Genomic DNA, 18,000 nt, shown 5'->3' on the forward strand with positions numbered 1-18,000 from the left:
TGAAGCCAATTATTCAGTAAATTTGCATTCCATTGTTTTGCGTTTTCAATTATTCAAGAAGAAATTAGTTACTCCAACAAAAAAAATGATAGAATTCCTTGGGCAAACAACCAGCTTAGGTCCTGTTCAATTCGAAATATGTATGGTTTTTTTTTTATCATAATTACTATTTTAAAATGAAACTTAACCTCATATGAAATATTATAATATACATTTTCTTTAACTAAAATCAAGAAAATCTCCCTCAAAATTTATAAATTAAACTCGTAAGTGAGATTCATTGAACTAAATTTTTAATCATCCTATAATGAAATTTTACTCTCTCTCACAATTAAAATTTTACATTTAGAAATGAATTCTACCAATTTTTTTTTATATTTATTACAAGCATACCCAAAATTTACAAATACAGATTTATGCCTTCTTTTAGAAAGTTTCTGAAAACATAATAGGAACGGTGTAAAGTTAACGAAGGGGAAAATGACTGATGCCACGCAAGTTAAGTAGACTTTCTATGTTACATAAAAGAAGAACTTTCCTTCCGCAAAGCCTGAACTGGTTGTATCCTGGTTGCAGCCTCTTTATGTTGGAAAACAAGTTGCTGGCATACATAAAAGCAGTACATCTATGTACAAGATGGAAACATTTGAAATAGAGTTAACTTTAAGCAAGATTCCCATTACCGCGGTGCTCGTTTCCAGCATCGCTTGTTAATGATAGAAGTTCCGTCAGCTCCATCCGGTATTCGAGGCCTCTGAGATAGTGTCCCAACAGCATGCACCTAATGGTGAAAAGAAAATTTTGATATGAAATATATATATATATTTTTTTTTAAATAAACCTATGGATGACATTATATTTATATACAGGTGAAACAAATGAGTTAGCTTGTTTCACTGCCCTAAGTTACATAAAAAATCTAAATGGACGTTGAAAAGAAAAGCCATAAAACCTAAGGATGCTTTTCACTCTAAACATGCAAATCATCTCGTGAATTCTGGATTCTAGTCCTCAAACAGCCATAGACGTAGTTTATGAATTAAGATTCTCATTTTCCTGAAAAAGTTGTCTAAAGCAAACACCACAACATGGCAGTACATTAAAGCAAAAAAGCAACTTAGATTGTTGCTTCTCTTCAAAAGGAAATTGAAAAAGAAATTGGGAAGAAGGTATTAGAGTTAAAGCCCTCATAAATCTAGACAGCACAGTATCTATTTAAAGAACATTCAGCATGATGAAACTCAATCACTCAACCCTTATATGAATATGAATATAGGAAATTTTAAAAAGAAATAATGAAAAGGGAGAGAAGCTAGTCTAACCAGAAGAGCAGGCGTGCCAGGTAGTCACGAGTTAAAGAAATTAGGGGCTGAAACTGAAGTGACGTATTCTCTATAAGCTCCGCACAGTCTTCTCCGCTGATATTTACGGCTCCAGTTGATGAATTCTCTAATGGAGGAACCTGAGAGTGCATCTTTGGAGAAAGCGTAGCTAGGAGACCGTGAACTACTGAGTGAATTGTTTCCTTTAATTCAGCTGAAGTAGGTTCCGACAACTCAGCTACCTGATCATAACACATCTTGAATTAGCAGCAATCTCAAGAGGAAGGGCTCCATTTGAGATGGATAGAGAAAGCCAGAACAGACCCAGGTTGAAATAGAATAACCATGGCCCGAGATACATACAACAGAAACACTGACAAGATTGCTGAATTAAGGACTAGAAATAAGTAAGTAAAATTTTACAGAAATTATAGTGGAGAATGATGCAGCTGTGACCTGATGCTTTGCACTAACAAGGGCCATCAGTAGATGAAAAGGCACAACCAACAGAAATCAGACTAAACTCTACCAGCATGAACATGCATATAATTCATAATTATTTTAAGAGAAGGGCAAAGAGCAGTATGTTTACACGGAAAATAGTTATTTGGCCTACTCAATCTGAACATGGAAAAAACTGAGAATTACTCATAACTTGCATAAGATCTATGTCATTTATAAAGAGAAAAAAGAAAGCTAGTATTTCAAAATGAAATATTAAAATGACAGAATAGGTAACTAATGCTTCCTAACATTTCAAATACAAAAGATGAAGAGGATTCTTTGATTCTACCCTCCACTAAAAAGAAGCAAAGACCTCAAACTGTATTCCTGCTTAGCAGGTGCCATGAAAGTACCAGAACTAGAAACCGAAAGACACCAAATATGGTAGGGGCCAGCAACAGATTGAGGTTTGGAGGAAAAGAATTTCTGGGAAAAATTTTTGTAGCGACTTTGCAATTGTCTGAGATAGAACTAACCTTTTCTGGTTGTAATGACCTCAAATAGTCCAATAGATCATTCTTCTCTTCGCCAACAAACTGCTGCATTTGAAGGGCGGCACTTTTCCTCTTGGTTTCATGAAGTTCCTTCAATAAAACCGAACCTTAATAGTGAGAATGCATGCTAACTAAACTAAGTTGATTCTTAAGAGATAAAATTAAGGGAGAAAAACAACAGAGAAAAAACCAAACTTCTCGAATTCCAAGGTAAACATTATGCGAGATTTGTTGTAGCTATAATCAACTACGTGAATTAAAAGCCTGTCCCATGCTCTAAGTCAATGATGCACATTGCTCTTGCATAATGTTAAAAGAGGAAGAGAGTTTCAAACATAAATAACTTCCTTACTTGTTCTCATTCTGTATTTTTATCATTTACACAGTTTCTCTTTATGATGTATTCAATCTTTATTACAAAAAAAATGAGCTTTTCAATCCTAGGTATGAATGCACATTTTCATAATTCTCGATTAGTGCTTCTTAAAAATTGCAATTCTAGTGGGTAGGGAGTTCATTGAAATTATTTGTAGTTTTTTATCAAGGCTCTCTCATTTAAACCTAACATATTCAATATAACATCTCCTTCCACTCACAGACTGGCTTTCGTTTAAAGAATGTAAAAACTTTGGCACCCATGATTCTAAAAGTAGAAGATACTATGTTGCCTTTTACAATACAACTGCAACATACATGAAACCCAAGATCAAGCCAGACACATAAATCAATTGAGTTGCCACAAGTCAACCATTTACCATGAAAAGAACTTTATCCATTTACTAAAGAAGTCTTGTGAATGGTATCAAGTACCTTTTTCACTGAAGATAAACGGGACTGCAAGTCAAAAATATATTGTTGAGCTTCAGGGGATATTCTGCCAAGGCCATGGATATCAGAAAGATCTTCAGTAACCTCATCCATTTCTGATGACATGCCATTTTCAATTGAAGGTTCATTTATTTTTGTACTATCCAGAAATACCCCTTGCAAATCAATTTTTGAATTTTGAGGGGTTTGATATTCTAGATTCTCTTCCTCTATATCAAGATTTCTTTCAAGACAAAGCCTATACTCAGCATTTCGCAATGTGTACCTGTATTTCAAGAGAAACTCCATTCTTAGATCTTCCAACGCCAACCAATAAAGATTCAAATGAGAAATCTTCTCTATTTGACAACATAAGCATACTCAATATCTAAAATTGAATTGCTTATAGTTCAAAGCACAAGCCAAATTTGACTTCCGAAAAAAAGAAATTCAGAAGCTAAAAGTATATTCCTGTGAGATAAGGCTTCTACTTAAACACGTGAATAATGTCTTTATTGAAAAATCCTTATTATTTTGACCTTGACTAATAAGTTCTTTGCTCGAATAAAAAATATAACTGTAATTTATTATTACTAATTTCACATCTATCCCAGATTTAAATATCTTACAATTTAAAGATAAATCAAATGATGAAGAATCTGAATTAATATTTATAAACAAAGTGCACTGAGATTGAAAAATAATTAAAATCTAAAAGATAATTCAAAGAGATAAATTCCAAGGAATTTCCTTGCAAGGTCTAAATTATTTGCAATAGTCATTTTGTTGTTACATTATTTTTTTGTTGATGTCAAACAAAATAATATTTTTATTTTAAAGTTCTCTAAGAAAAAACAGTCACATTTTATATTGAGAGCACTTCACATAACAATTTTACCAAACACTAAATGAATTTTTTATCTCAAAACATTTGCACTAGAAGTTATTTTCATAACTTTTTTTAAGCACTCGCAGCACTAGCATCAACTTGGCAAAATGGGCAGTAATGATCTTAACATATATGGTTGGAAAGGAATAATAATATTTATCAACCCATTTAGACTAAGGAAGAAACAAAGTACATGCTAAAAGAAAGTGATATGATTTGAAGATGCAATCAGCGAGTAGTTTATAGGTTTTTATAATCACTTGTTGACACATTAGTAGATGGTGAGTATTTGCACTTAAGTATCAAAAGAATTACAGAGTTAAACTTGATAAAAGCGAAAATGACGTATTATTTCAAAAAAAAAAAGGCGAAAGTGACATAATGATGTTACCCATCTGTTGTTAATTACTAACTTTTTATGAGTACGTGAAACTGTTCGACCGTGCCAATTAATTTTACATTGACAAATGAATAAAAGATAAAATAATGTCAGACCAAATATGGACTACTACAGCTAGCAAAACCATCTCAAACTACTCCAAAGGCTTCAATTGCCCTCCCGCCATTCTGAGGGGAAATCAGAAAGAAGAGGAAAATTATACAAACAAACATGCAGTACAATCTTGAATTATATTGCTAAAGATGAACATACCCCGTCATCATAGAAGAAACCAATAATTTCGAAAGAGGATCCCATAAAGCCTCAATAAAAACTTGAAACCTGTCAGATGGAAGTAGGCCCAACATGCCTGAGATGGTCCTTTTCATCGCATCTAATGTCATTGGTGGAACATCTTTTTGAATAAGACCCACATCTAATGGTTCTATCTCTCGTATAACATCTGCAATAACAGATTTCTGAAAGGATATAAAACTAAATTGTCAAAAACTATCCATTATTAACTCATGATCACTGCTTCTGAGAAACAAAATGCTGAGAAAAAATATTTGAACTCATCAATAAAATGAACAAATATCAGAACTTGCCTACAACAATAGAACAAAAAATCAAAGGTCTTTTTCACATAACCATCAAATCATGCATTTGGGAAGAAATCAAAATCATTAAAAATATGCTAATATGCAATTTTCTGTGAAGGCAGTGGCAAGATAAATCAATAAATGAGATTTGGCAACCTACTATAGAATATGAATCAAAATACATCCACAAAAAATAACCAAGTTGTAATCAACAATGTCAATTACCTATTTTACAAACATGGTCTATACTCTATGTATCATCTGCAAACACAGTGCGAGATGAAGGACCAATGAGGACCGAGGAACTAACATAAATAAATACACACATATCTAACTCCTACACTTCAACACTCTGAATATTTTCTCAGTTGAACAGCGAAATTTTTCCAACTGAGGAAGTATGGAGAGAGAACAAATCTAACTAAATTAGATATTTGCTCTTGCAGGCACCACTGTTCCTTAAATAATCAGCAGCAACCCAACTCAAATAGAACCATAGACAATATAGTCCCACTTCATGAAAGAAGATCGCATTTCCCATCCCCAAAACCCAAACAAAGAACCTCACAAGACAATTTCTCAAGATATTGGAACTTTACTGTTAAAAACCATAAATTAAAATCTAAAAACTACCAATAAGCAGGCCCGTCAAAACAAGACCAACAATCTCCTAAGAATAAATCATTCCGTATCGAATTAAAACCTATAAATTCTTCCAAACAACAAAATTGTGGAGAGTAACCACCTACCGATTCTTCTCTCGCTTTAAGCGATGCGAGACTCTAAACAAGTTCCCAACGACAAAATTCAAACTCGAAAACGTTAAAACAAAACAGATGAAAACAATTCCCCATAAATAAATAAAAAAATTCTCCATGTCTAAATAAAATGAAAATTCGAAGCTAACCTTGGGCGAATTCGCCCATGAATCTCCGAAGGAGAACATGTCATCGCTGCTATTAGCGAATGAAAACGACGCGAGAGTCAGAGTCCGGAATTTCCGATCACTTTTCAATCGAGGAAATGAATGATGATGAGGAGGAGGAAGAGGCACAGGGGAGTGGAGAGGGAAAGAGAGAGAGATAGAGAGGGACTTCGGCAAGGGATGCAACAGAGGATGATAATGAGAAGAGGAGATGGATAATGAAGAAAGAGCTGTCGCCATGGAAGACCAACCACCCTCTCGTTCTCTTTCCTTCCTCCTAACCCTAACCAGTCCCTCTCTCTATCTCTCTCTAAACTGAACTGCCAGCCACAAGCACGATTGCACGAAGAGAACAAGACAAAAACGAACCCAAATGGGTCGAAGAGTGAGACTAACGATACGACTCGGACCACGAACATTGATGACGTGGCCGCCCGTGCTGGGTTTTATGGTTTTGTTTTAAATTTTTTTTATTTAGTAAATTAAAAAAAAAACAATAGATTTTTAGAATCAATTACAATAAAATATATTAAGCTAAAAAATTATATACTCCTTATAATATGAACATAATATGTAATTCAATCCAATAAATTAATTATATATGTTAAAAGTTTTGTTCTCTTTAAAGTAATACATGAAAATTTATTTTATAATCAAATAAAATATATAAAATTAATTTATTTGATAATGCAATAACTAACATACTAATAAATTCGATTATAATTATATTAAAATTCAATAATCTTATAATATATTATTTATTTTGTAACACCTAATTTTATTTCACATACATGTTTAAAGGATAGTAAAAATAGATGAATTAATTAAAGTGGAGATAAAAAATAAATGTCGAACTTAATTTTTAATTCGGATATTTATTTTTTAAAAAAAATATAAAACAATTGGAACAATTATATTTTGATACTATTATATAAAAAAATAAATTCTAAAAAATTAAAACATTCTAAAAGTTAAATTTATATATAAATAATTTTATGAGTTTACAATATGTACATGATAAAAATAATGTACAACATATCATAAGTGTTTTGATTGCATATTAAAAGTTATTACAATATTACAATAATATCATAACTAATGACATATTTTTTTATCGTAATTATAGTACTATATTTTATTACAATCATAGATTTAGTCATTTAATAACTCATGTTTGAATTTTATTTATAATTCACCACTAACTTTATTAGTATGACATATTTTAATTTAATTAACGTGTGTTTTGAGAGTTTTTACTTAAAACGTCGTAGTTTTTTTTTTAAATTTATTATATTATGATTTAAATACTAACCAAAATTACTATATTGAAATATTATAAAAGTAAAAATGTATTAAACAATGTATTTATTGGAGGATAATAATGGACTAATTAGTTTGAAAGAGAAAATAACGACGATGCTTGTATTTTTTATAAATATATTTATGTGATTTAATTTTTAAAAAATAAAAAATAATTTAATTTAATTTGAAGCTTGTTTAATATTATATTAAAATAAATAATATATATGTAATATATCATAAATAACAGATATTATGTAACTATTTTAAATCCTATATTCTCTATAATTAATTGTTCTAATTCCTGACGAAAGATATATATATATATATATAATTATTATTATAATTTATTTTTACTCAAAATTGCATATAAATTTATATATTTTTAAAAATAATTTTGTATGTGGGTCAAACCAGCGCATGGGCTGGCCCTGGGGTGGTGGGCCGAATTGTCATTCAGGTAAGTCTGGCCCATCCGAATCGGATTTTTAATAAAATATATTTAAAATATAAAAAATATTAATAATTTAAAAAGACGGAACCAGGTGTTAAATACCGCATGCATTACCAAAATTTATTAGCGGGAAAACATTCGTGTAAGGCGGGATTTTCTTGGAGACGGTTATCGCTTCCATAAGAGAGACGCGGTAGGTAGTTTATATTGATGTCCTGTGAAAAGCTCTCGTTTAATGGTTGATTATTATCATGGATTTGATTGATTGATTGGTGGAGGACGGATAAATTTGAAGGAACTGATTGCGGAAAGTCCAGAGAGGGCACAAGAGTTTATACGGGAGAGCAATGCCGGCGGCGATCCATGGAGACAGAGAGGTGCATAGTTTGTTCGGGCAGTTGATGTAGGAGATACAGAGAAATTGGACTCGAGAGCCGAGCAAACAATCGAGCTGTTGTTGCGTTACACATGACTGGTATTCTGCCTTTATTCCGATCGCTTAATTTTTGGTTCGTAAATGAATTTTCGGTGACCAAATTGATTTTTGTAAAATAAACGTGGAGTTTGGTGCTGGGATTATATGCACATTTTATGTCAGAAGAAGATGAAGACGGAGAGGAAATGAATTGTAAATTAACGAAGGAATCGGCTGCCATGGTTTCTAGCTTATAGCCAACCAGTAAACAAGATATCCTTGCGTAAATTAGAAATGCTAGGTTGGATGATCAACTTCTCATTAGGAAATTATTGCTGAGTGATCAACATATATGCGCACGCGTGTGTGGATTGCATTCTTGTATTTGTGTTTGTATCTATATGTATACATTGTAGCAAACAAGATAGCTGTTTAAAACAAGGATGTGATAGATATATCTGCAATCATCTGTTGTCTTGTAATTTAGGTTGAGTGTTGATATTTGATATGCTAATGATCAACTAATTACTCATTCTGAAAAACCACCCCTGGTTTTTCCCGTTCTATTATTGTTATAAGTTTTTTTTTTTCTATTGACAACATGGCAATGCGACTATCCTCTCACCATTTAATCAATATAACTAAGTCTTCCATGTTGTTAGATGTAAAATTGACAATAAACATTGATTTTTATCAAATAAAAAATGATATTAGTCGTGGCATATTGTCTTCCGTTTCACCATGTTTGTGCCTGATCTCTCATTTTGATAGGCTCCATCTTAAGCAATAACAAAGAGTTGCTAGGTTGTACCGTGGAGCCTTTTTATTTTTTTGTTCCGTTGTTCTTTCTTGCTGCTCCTGATAATAGAAGTGTTTGTATGGCAGCAACATGGTCGTGGTTTCTGCTAGTTCAAAGTGCTCCATACAGAAAAAAAGGAACTGGCGCTGCATTGGAACTGAATAAGCCTGATTTCTTTAGAGAAAAAAATAAGCCAGATTTGGATATGAGGTTTACTCCAGGTAAATTTTCTAATAAGCATTGTCACTGAGGTGCTCTTCTTACTTTCGTTGGCTTGATTTCCCAATTGCTGTAGTCCAAATTCATGTTTGCGTTAAGGAATGTAGTAGAAAGAAATTTGAATTTGGTGATTTTTCATAAATCTCATTTTGCTCGTTTTTGTGATAATTAATTTCCAGGGTAATATTAAGAAATTACTTTTGTTAACATCCCTTCATTGTCTATTTTTTAGAGGTTGAGAAATTAATGTCTAGCACTTCGCAAGTAATTCAGTCAAAGCAGGATTAACTAAGAACTGGGTTTGCCTCCGCTGGAAACCGTAAGTCCTGAAACTCAACAATGCTTTCTTTTCTGATATAAATAGCGATAATCTCTTAGTCATCAAGAGGCCTATGATTTCTCTAGTTAATACCGTTTATTTTCTATCCTTCTTTATCTTCTTTTGCTTATAAAATATTCCATGGTAGAAGTTAGATGTGTGTTTTTAGCAAAGATGAGCTAGGAGTGGACAAAGAGCAATGCTGTTCTGCATCTTAATTCACCAAAAAATATATTTGAAAAGATACTAGTATGACTCGATATTATTTAAATATAGTAGAGATACAGAACGTGCATATAACATAGAAGAGTACTATTTTTAATAATTTAAAATTACAAAAAAAATAAATAAATTCAAAATAAATATACCCACATCCACGTCAAGTGTCATCCCTACACATGCCGGATTGCCTAAAGCTATAACAGCTCCATATCAAACTTTATTCAGCCAACTGATCTGAATTTATAATTGGAAGAAAAAATGAAAACTGGTCCCCTACGTTACCACATGGATAGATCATAGACAGAGAGTTAGTTAGCAATCTGGCATAGTTTAGTGCTTTTGCCGTGCTATAAACCCAGCAGAGCCTAAAATTAAATGGTACCACCTACAAATATCTACTACTTACAAAGAAAGCCAAACAGGCCATTTAAGATACTTATTATAAACCCTACCAATTCACTTTCATAATACAACCATTTGGGGTCCAGTTAACTTCCGTCATGTCTAGTTCAATGCTAAGACCTGTTGTTTCCTTTCTGGATCTTGGCTTATAGCTTGCCGGCTACATGTTAGATTTTTCCCTTTATATTACATATTTATTAAATGCCATAGAAGAGAAGTTATGACATTCAATCTTTATGGATATTAATGTATTGAACTTCGAGAATAAAGTTTTTAAATTTATTAAGTTGATGCTTAGCAGCGCATCTTAAAATTGTCTAATAAACAAAATCAATCTCAAGTAGCATTTAGGTTCAATAATTTAATATTTATAGTCTTAATAAATGCAAAAATGTTGAATAATTATATAAGATCTAATATATACATATATTTTTTTGCATAAAAAAAAATTTATTTATATATTAAATGTTATGAAAATACGTAGCAATTTAATTAGTTATATGATTCAATATATCATTTGAGAGTTGAAGTTATCACCTGTAAACCCAATCGTCAATGTTGTTAGGCAAATATTAACTTATAACTTAGGTTCATTATTTGGTTTTTTTTTTCTTTAAAAAGTTTACATGAGTTTTCTTTTGAATATTTTCGTTCCAGTTTGAATATTTTGTTCTTAATCAGAACAAACAAATGTTAATTTTAATGTACAAAATTTAGTGAATAATTTGTTTTTAATCAATACAAACGAAGACTCGATTTAATACACAAAATTTAGTGCAAAAATATCTTAATTGTCCAATTTAAAAAAATCGTTTGAATAATTTGTTTTTGATCACTGCAAACAAAGATCTAATTTTAATGGATACAATTTAGTGCAAAGTATCTTAATTTTTCAATTTTAAAAATCATTTGAATATAGTGGGTGGAGTTACTAAATCAATATTTAACAGTTACGGAATTAATTGTTTTTTTTTTTTTTAAATTATAAAATAATATAAACTACCTAAAATATCACAAACGTAATAATGTATTCTAGGAACTAGGTGAAGGAAAAGCCGTAACAAGCATGCCTTTCTTTTTAAATGGATTCTGATATGTAAAAGAATTAACCATGTGGGCAATATGACAGAATTAGAAGGATAAGTTTTTATCCTTTTAATTGCATAATTATCAAAGAGATCATGGAAAAAAGAGAAAAGTTGATGAATATCTCCATCCACAAATATAAAAAGAAGGATAAATGAAAGAGCATATTATGGTAATCAAGTATTCTGAGAATTCGATGCTCACAGATAAGTGACTAATTAGAAGCAAACTAGTTTAAAAAAAAAAAAATTAAGAAACAAATTAAATAGGAATCACCAAAATATTAAAATATTATTAATTACTTATTACTGTTATTCATAGTGAGAGGCCATCAGATCAAGTATTAGAATATGGTCTTTTTTTTTTATTTACTACTAAAATTTTAAATTGTGTATATTTCTCGTGATTTTGTGTGATTTTTATTATTACTGTATTATATATTATACTTTAATTTGAAAAAAAAACTACTTTTTACTTGGTTGAACTTGTAAATAACTGCACCAGAATTTATCAATTCTAATGGAGTATTGGAGTCGAACCCAATTTACTATTTTCTAATTAAAGCTTTTCACTCATTATCAAACTTCATGTTTTTGTCGGACTTCTACGTAGTCTTGCCTATATATATTTTTTTTATATAAAAATATTATAGTTTCATGTATTAAACTCAATTTTATATTAAAAATGTATTCATATATTTATGCAAGTGTTTTTGTGAGGTGTGGCAAGGTAAGCTCCGTCCAAAATAAATGCTTTGTATTCTTGGGTGAATTTTAACATCGACGTCAGTCCCTAACATTGAATTTGGAGAGACAATTCAGATAATCCAACATAAAAGGGCCAGGCAATTGAAGTTTTTATGGAACAGGTGCTTTTGTCTTGGGTCCACGATAACTATTTTTAGCAACCAAATTTCGTCATATCTTATTCAGAAGTAAATGAATAAAAGAAAACCAGCTCACCTTAAATTTCTATAGGTACCGTAAAGTTTTTTTTTTTCTTTTAATGACTTTCTTTTTAAGAGAGAAAGGTATAAGAAAAGCATCAGAAATTCTCTCATTCCCTTTGTTTTCAAAAAAAAAAAAAAAAAGAGTTATTTCTGTAAGATAACATTTTAATGCAAATTCATTCACCTGAAAATCATCTTTTAGGGCAAAAAAAAGTAATACTTCTTTGATAAATATAATTGTTTTTAAGTTTTATTTTTTAGAAATGTTTAGATACTTTTTCTTCACAAAAAATTTATACAATTTAATTAACAATGAAAACAATATTAAAAGCAAGAATGAAATAAATTTCTTTAATGTTTTTTAGAATTAATTGGCTTATATTTTGATTATTTTATGAATATGTAACTTTTAAATACTTGTATGAATAAAAACATGCATAAACATGTATGACTTTATAAAATAAAAATAAAATACATATATATATATATAGTAAAGTTAGCTTTATTTTTTATCTACAAATTAATACCTAATATTTAATATATTAAATGTGTTGAATAAATTTTTTTTTTTTACATTATAATGTCTTTCGAATTAGATTATGCATGTTATATGTGTGTCATGAAATTTGTGAATTTATATTTTAAAAATGTGTAAACTAATATAAACTACATTAAAAAAACATTAAAAAAAAGTAGGTTATTTTTTCTAGGCTTTTGTGTAAGGATTACATAATTTTTGTAAAGATTATTGATGAGTTGGTGTATATTTAATTGATGTGCACTAACAATTATTTACGTCATCATATCGAATTATAGATAACTTTGTTGTGCAATCAATATATTGCTAAATATTCACACACTTATAGAACCATAAATATACAAACACATTTTGAATAAAATTTAAAATATAAGCTACTTTGATTTACTTAATTAAACCTTCTTAGTCCTTGGACATAGTATGAGAAAATTTAATTAATCCATCTCAATTTCTGCTCCTTTTCAAAAAAAAAAAAATCAAAAGTAAATTCCCAAATATTCCATTACATGCACCACAGAAATGTATTTTAACTTATCAAAAAGAAAAATGTTTATATAAAAGAAAAGTTATATTCCTTTTTCGGTGATACATCCTTTCTGGAGGTTAATTGAACCAGAACACAAACCTGACTCTGAAACATCCTAATCATTATACGTACTTCTTTTCACCTCTTGGTTTTTCATATTGAAACCCCAACGAAATTAGAAAAAAGAACTACCCAAATGTAAATCCAACAAAAAATAAAAAATAAGAAACCCTATCCAAATTAAAACCCAATAAATATTTTAAAATCAGAAGAAAAAAAAAAACTAAAGAAAAGAGATAGAGAAGAATCTACATATTGCAATAATGACCAGCTCATTGACTTGAACTCTTCTGGTCGGTGCTTAAACAAATAGATTATTTCATCACCTTCTTCGTTCAGGAGTCCAATGTGGCCGAGCTGGGCTAAAATGCGCCGATACCACCCTAGAATCCAGCAACTCCATGATAGGAATAAAGTTTACACACCTCGGCACCTTATACTGATTGATGGATGCCCCTCTCGATATCGCGTAATCCATCAGCTCCTCGAATGTCCCACTTCTCACCACACGGATCTCTAATGGGCCTATCGAGTTGTCTGCGACCCGGCCTTGTCGATACACCGAGTTCAGCGACTCCTCCATCTCTAAACAGCACTGATTAAGTACCTGCTCGCTGGGCCAGTTTGCTGGGTCCTTCACAAGCAGTTCCCAGTATATCACGTAGTGACCCGGGATCGTTTTCGTGTCGGCGTAGCTTGTGTACTCGACGACGCTGGTGTTGAATTCGCGGAGGAGCTGGGATGCGTTCTCCACTGCTCGCTGTAGCTCCGCCTCGTCGGTCTTGTCCGAGTCAATGCTGAGCAACACGTTCTTCCTCCTTACGAAATGGAACTGCGGGGCGGAGTTGTGGAACCCGGTGACTCGGAGTATGTCGCCCACTCGGTACCGGTAGAGGCCGGCGTAAGTGGTGATCACGAGCTCGTATTCCTTACCCACTTCCACGTCGACAAGGTCAACGAGTTTTGGGGATGACTCACGGGTGACGCTGGGCGAATTGGGTGAGTGGGGAAGGAACTCGAAGTAGGCCATGTTTGGCATGATTGTGTAAGAAACCTCGGATGGCTTGCACATGGGGTTTAGATTCAAGCCAAAGTAACACTCGGACGATGCGTACATGGTGCATGCTAACGGTAACCCGCCACTATAATAGTCCAGAGTAGGAATATACTGAGCCATGGCGCCAGTGACAATCACATCAAGGTATTTGGTGTTGGGCCAAATTCTCGTAATGATACCTTCCCAGTTCCCCGTAGCGCACTCGGCTCTAACAAACCCAGCGAGTTCAGGATCTGGTTTTACCAAGATTTTGGCCATGCAGTCCCTGATGGAAGAATCAGTGATCTTCTGGCTCAGCTTCCCCGTTTTAATATCATTGGCAAGTTCTTGCCAGTTGAGCTGCAGGAATTTGATGGCACGGAGCAAGCCGGAGGCGAAGACAGCACCGAGGCGGAGTACATGGTGGCGCTCGAGAAGGCCGCAAAGCATCTGGGTATACATGCTCTGGAAAGAATCAGCGCAGAGGATGGCCTCGTTGGGACTGGTGTAGACGCTGTACGGGTCATACGGTCGGGTCTTGAAATGGTCACTCTTATAGTAACTAGTGAGAACGGGTCGGGCCAGGAGCCCACCTGGAGTCCTTGTTTCTGATTTCACAAACAGGAAGTATAGCCCCTTGCCTTTATCCAATCCGGGCACATAACTGTTTCATACAAAAAAGCGCGTATTTCCCATCAGTAATATTTATGTGTGTATACATCCAAAAGGAACGGTAAAAGAGGTAAATTTGTAAAATTGTAAAATCATCCTATCTTTTGCACTTTTGAATACTTACAGATTCATTACTGGCATTAGCAGACTGTAGAGCAACTGTCTACGATCCAACTCTTCTTGAATCGTGGGCATAAGTTTCCTTTCCCCAGCAGAAGTCCCAGAACTGAAAATTTAGTAATATTCCTCTATTAGTATTAAAAAAAAACATCAGATGAGGTAGAAGAGAGATAATCAGTTTATGGACAAATATAAGGACCTGGTGAGGAATTCAGAGATAGGGTGAGCCGATAGAATGGCAGAGCGATCTCCACTGGCTATACGTTGGATTTCTGGCTGGAGATCTTCGTAGGTGATGACCGGAAGTTTGGACTTAAACGTATCTCGGTCAATTGCACCGTTGAGCTTAAACCTCTTCAAGTATTCCGTCTCGGCGTTTCGGCTCAAAATTTCGGCCAAAACCTTTTCTTGGACCAAGTTTGCATTTCGAGTCATTTCCTCTATGAACTGTAGGGCCTTGGCGTCCTTTTCGCACGCCGGCGGTCCCAAAGGAGACGAAATTGCAGAGTCAACCGCCATTTTTGAAGAGATTAGTTAACGTTGATCGAAAGACAGATTGAAAGAGAGAGGCCTGTGATTTGTAAATGAGAGGGAAGAAGAGAGAAAAGCGTGGAGGATGAGGAGTCCGTTAAGGCGTAAAGGGGTTTATATAGTGGTGGGAAAGGCTGAGCAGTAAGAGAGTGCCACGTCACGTGCTGGGGAGAGAGTGGGACCCAGAGGAGGGAGATTACAGGAAGCCGACGGGTCCTGTTTGTATTGTGGAAAGTGTTTTTAAACTTGAATTTAAAAAAATAAAAGAAAAAAAAAACGGAAACAGTAATTTGATAAAAAAAATATTGAATAAATTTGGGTGGAGGGAGGTGTAGGGGAGGGAGGGAACATGGTGGGCCCACAACACAGTAAACTTGGCATAACGTGAGGCGGGCATGTGGGGTTAGGTCACCGCCATGTCAGCGCAGCACTGGGAAGGGGAGGGTTCTTAGCGTCGCGCAGCCACGCGTCTGTTTTTGGGGTAGAGGTGTTGGTTCTTGATAACGATGGACCGCCGGCACGTGAGACAGATCCCAAAATATTGTTTTTTGCACTAATAAAATTCTTAATTTAATAATCGTAGTGCAAAAAGAACGAAAACAAACTAACATTTTGTTCTTTTCCACTAGAAACTAACAATTTATCTATATTTCATCTTTTAAATTTTATAATATGATATTCTTTAATATTAATACAAATAAGGGCAAGTATCATGTGTTGCCAAATTAACAAATATTCTTGCATGATAAAAGTTTAAGTTTGAGCTTTAATTATTGTTTTCCATATATTATAATTAAAAGCGATATATTAGCACCATAATAGATTGAGGGAGATTAAAAAAAAAAAAAAAAATGTACCAAGTCCACTATTGTTTACTTAGATTAAAACAAATAATTAATGAAAAAGAAAAAAGTTTAAAAAATAAAATTTTAAAATTTGTTAGGAACCATTATTACCTAATGTGTCATTAAATTATTAAATATTGTTGACTATCTTTTTAGTAACTAATATTTTTTTCGTTCTTTTATAAAACAAAATCAGCTAAAATATTACAATTGTTATTACATTTTCTTTATTATTATTTTTTAAAATTATTTGATATCAAACAAGTAATATATAAATTTTTTTCATTTCCTTTAAAAATTCTTTTTGCTTTTATCTATATTTTTCTCTCCCTTTATTTCTTAGTTTTTTCTTAAACATGGTTCGAGTGCAATTGAGATTATCGCCCAATATTTGTTTTGATTTTAATTACTAGTTACATTTATAGTTTAAACATTTTATTTATGAATGGTAACCATATTGTTTATTTATTAGTAAAATTTGATTTTGTATGTTGTGAGTGTCTAGATATGTGAAATTTTAGTAGAGATTTCACTCTACTACTAAATTGATTGATGCTCTATTAACATCACTTTTTTTTTTTATTTTAAAGTTGTTACACTATTTACACTTTTAAATTGAATAACTATGTTAAAGTATACAGATTTAAGCAATTTTTATTTATATAATATTTTATTTGAGTTATAAATATTCTCAAAGTAAAATTATTGACATAGACTTGCTTAGTGCTAAGATAAAACAATACTCGAAACAAAATTTTTTATGTGATTCAAGTTTGAAGTTTTTCGATAGATATACCAACAACTTGGTTAAGATTTTATTGAGTAAATTAAGATACTTTTTTGTTAAAATTTTTGTCTTGTAATAAATATTTTACTTGGAACTTTATTTTTTATTTTGAGATGTAAAGGGAAAACAAAGAAAATAATACTAAACTATAAGTTGATATAATCTTTGAATTCATGAAGTAGTTTTCTAATGAATTAGTTCACATAACTTTCGGATTATTGTTAAACAATTTTTTTTTTCATTTTATTAATCTAATGATTATTGTGATTTTTAGGTCTCATTTAAGTTAATAAATTAAATAGTTGCAAACGAGTCTACCCAAGAAGTAAATTAACAAAAACCCTAATCTCAAACCAGTTATGAGCTTTGGCACATAACTTGAAGTTCCTTCATTGTAGATGTAGCAATGCCTAAGCTACATAGAAAAACCACCACCTAAGAGCCATGACGTTTCCTGAGATGCCGGACCACACCTAAGTAACAAACTTTCTTTAGTTTTAATCTACATTAGTATAGGAAGTGTTCATGCATACGTTAATAGTAATTAATCAAAGTTTAATTAACAAATATAAATTATATTATTCCATAAATAAGTAAAATTCAATAGGTTTTTATTTGTTAACGTAATTCAAAAATATAAACGATCCGAGAGATTTTGAATTAATTAAAACAGTATGGCATGAGCATAGAGGAAACAGAAGTTTATAATTGTCAAGAGAATCTACCAGTTCTCATTTAAATTTCATTGCTTTTTGTAAGTTGTTTAATTATTAAGTTTTAATACTCCTAATTGACTATT

At 32.2% G+C, this 18,000-nt stretch overlaps 2 protein-coding genes and 1 long non-coding RNA gene across 4 annotated transcripts; 1 reads left to right on the forward strand and 2 right to left on the reverse strand.

Moving 5' to 3' along the window:
- Window positions 1-356: 356 nt before the first annotated feature.
- LOC110826020 (MAR-binding filament-like protein) lies at window positions 357-6,275 on the reverse strand. 2 transcript variants are annotated; one of them, XM_022056592.2, is made up of 7 exons: window positions 5,905-6,275; window positions 4,669-4,874; window positions 3,131-3,413; window positions 2,303-2,410; window positions 1,323-1,564; window positions 684-781; window positions 357-601 (listed from the first exon to the last, which is right to left on the reverse strand). In XM_022056592.2, exons 1-7 carry the CDS (start codon window positions 6,160-6,162, stop codon window positions 582-584), a joined length of 1,215 nt encoding a protein of 404 aa, XP_021912284.2. In that variant the 5' UTR covers window positions 6,163-6,275; the 3' UTR covers window positions 357-581. The 2 variants fall into 2 exon arrangements, with proteins under 2 accessions (XP_021912284.2, XP_021912285.2); XM_022056593.2 differs by having other exon boundaries at window positions 357-781; window positions 4,669-4,858; window positions 5,905-6,057.
- Window positions 6,276-7,778: 1,503 nt separating this feature from the next.
- LOC148253180 (uncharacterized) lies at window positions 7,779-12,324 on the forward strand. The gene is made up of 4 exons (XR_015812829.1): window positions 7,779-7,868; window positions 7,971-8,150; window positions 8,976-9,110; window positions 9,341-12,324. It is a non-coding gene; the product is annotated as an uncharacterized LOC148253180 (long non-coding RNA).
- Window positions 12,325-13,173: 849 nt separating this feature from the next.
- On the reverse strand, window positions 13,174-15,649 carry GH3.1 (Auxin-responsive GH3 family protein). Its single transcript, XM_022056598.2, has 3 exons — window positions 15,238-15,649; window positions 15,043-15,144; window positions 13,174-14,910 (listed from the first exon to the last, which is right to left on the reverse strand). Exons 1-3 carry the CDS (start codon window positions 15,555-15,557, stop codon window positions 13,533-13,535), a joined length of 1,800 nt encoding a protein of 599 aa, XP_021912290.1. The 5' UTR covers window positions 15,558-15,649; the 3' UTR covers window positions 13,174-13,532.
- Between the last annotated feature and the right edge of the window lie 2,351 nt (window positions 15,650-18,000).

Source organism: Carica papaya, chromosome 6, assembly GCF_054855325.1.
Source record: "Carica papaya isolate Zhongbai chromosome 6, ASM5485532v1, whole genome shotgun sequence".
NCBI classification, from domain to species: Eukaryota; Viridiplantae; Streptophyta; class Magnoliopsida; order Brassicales; family Caricaceae; genus Carica; species Carica papaya.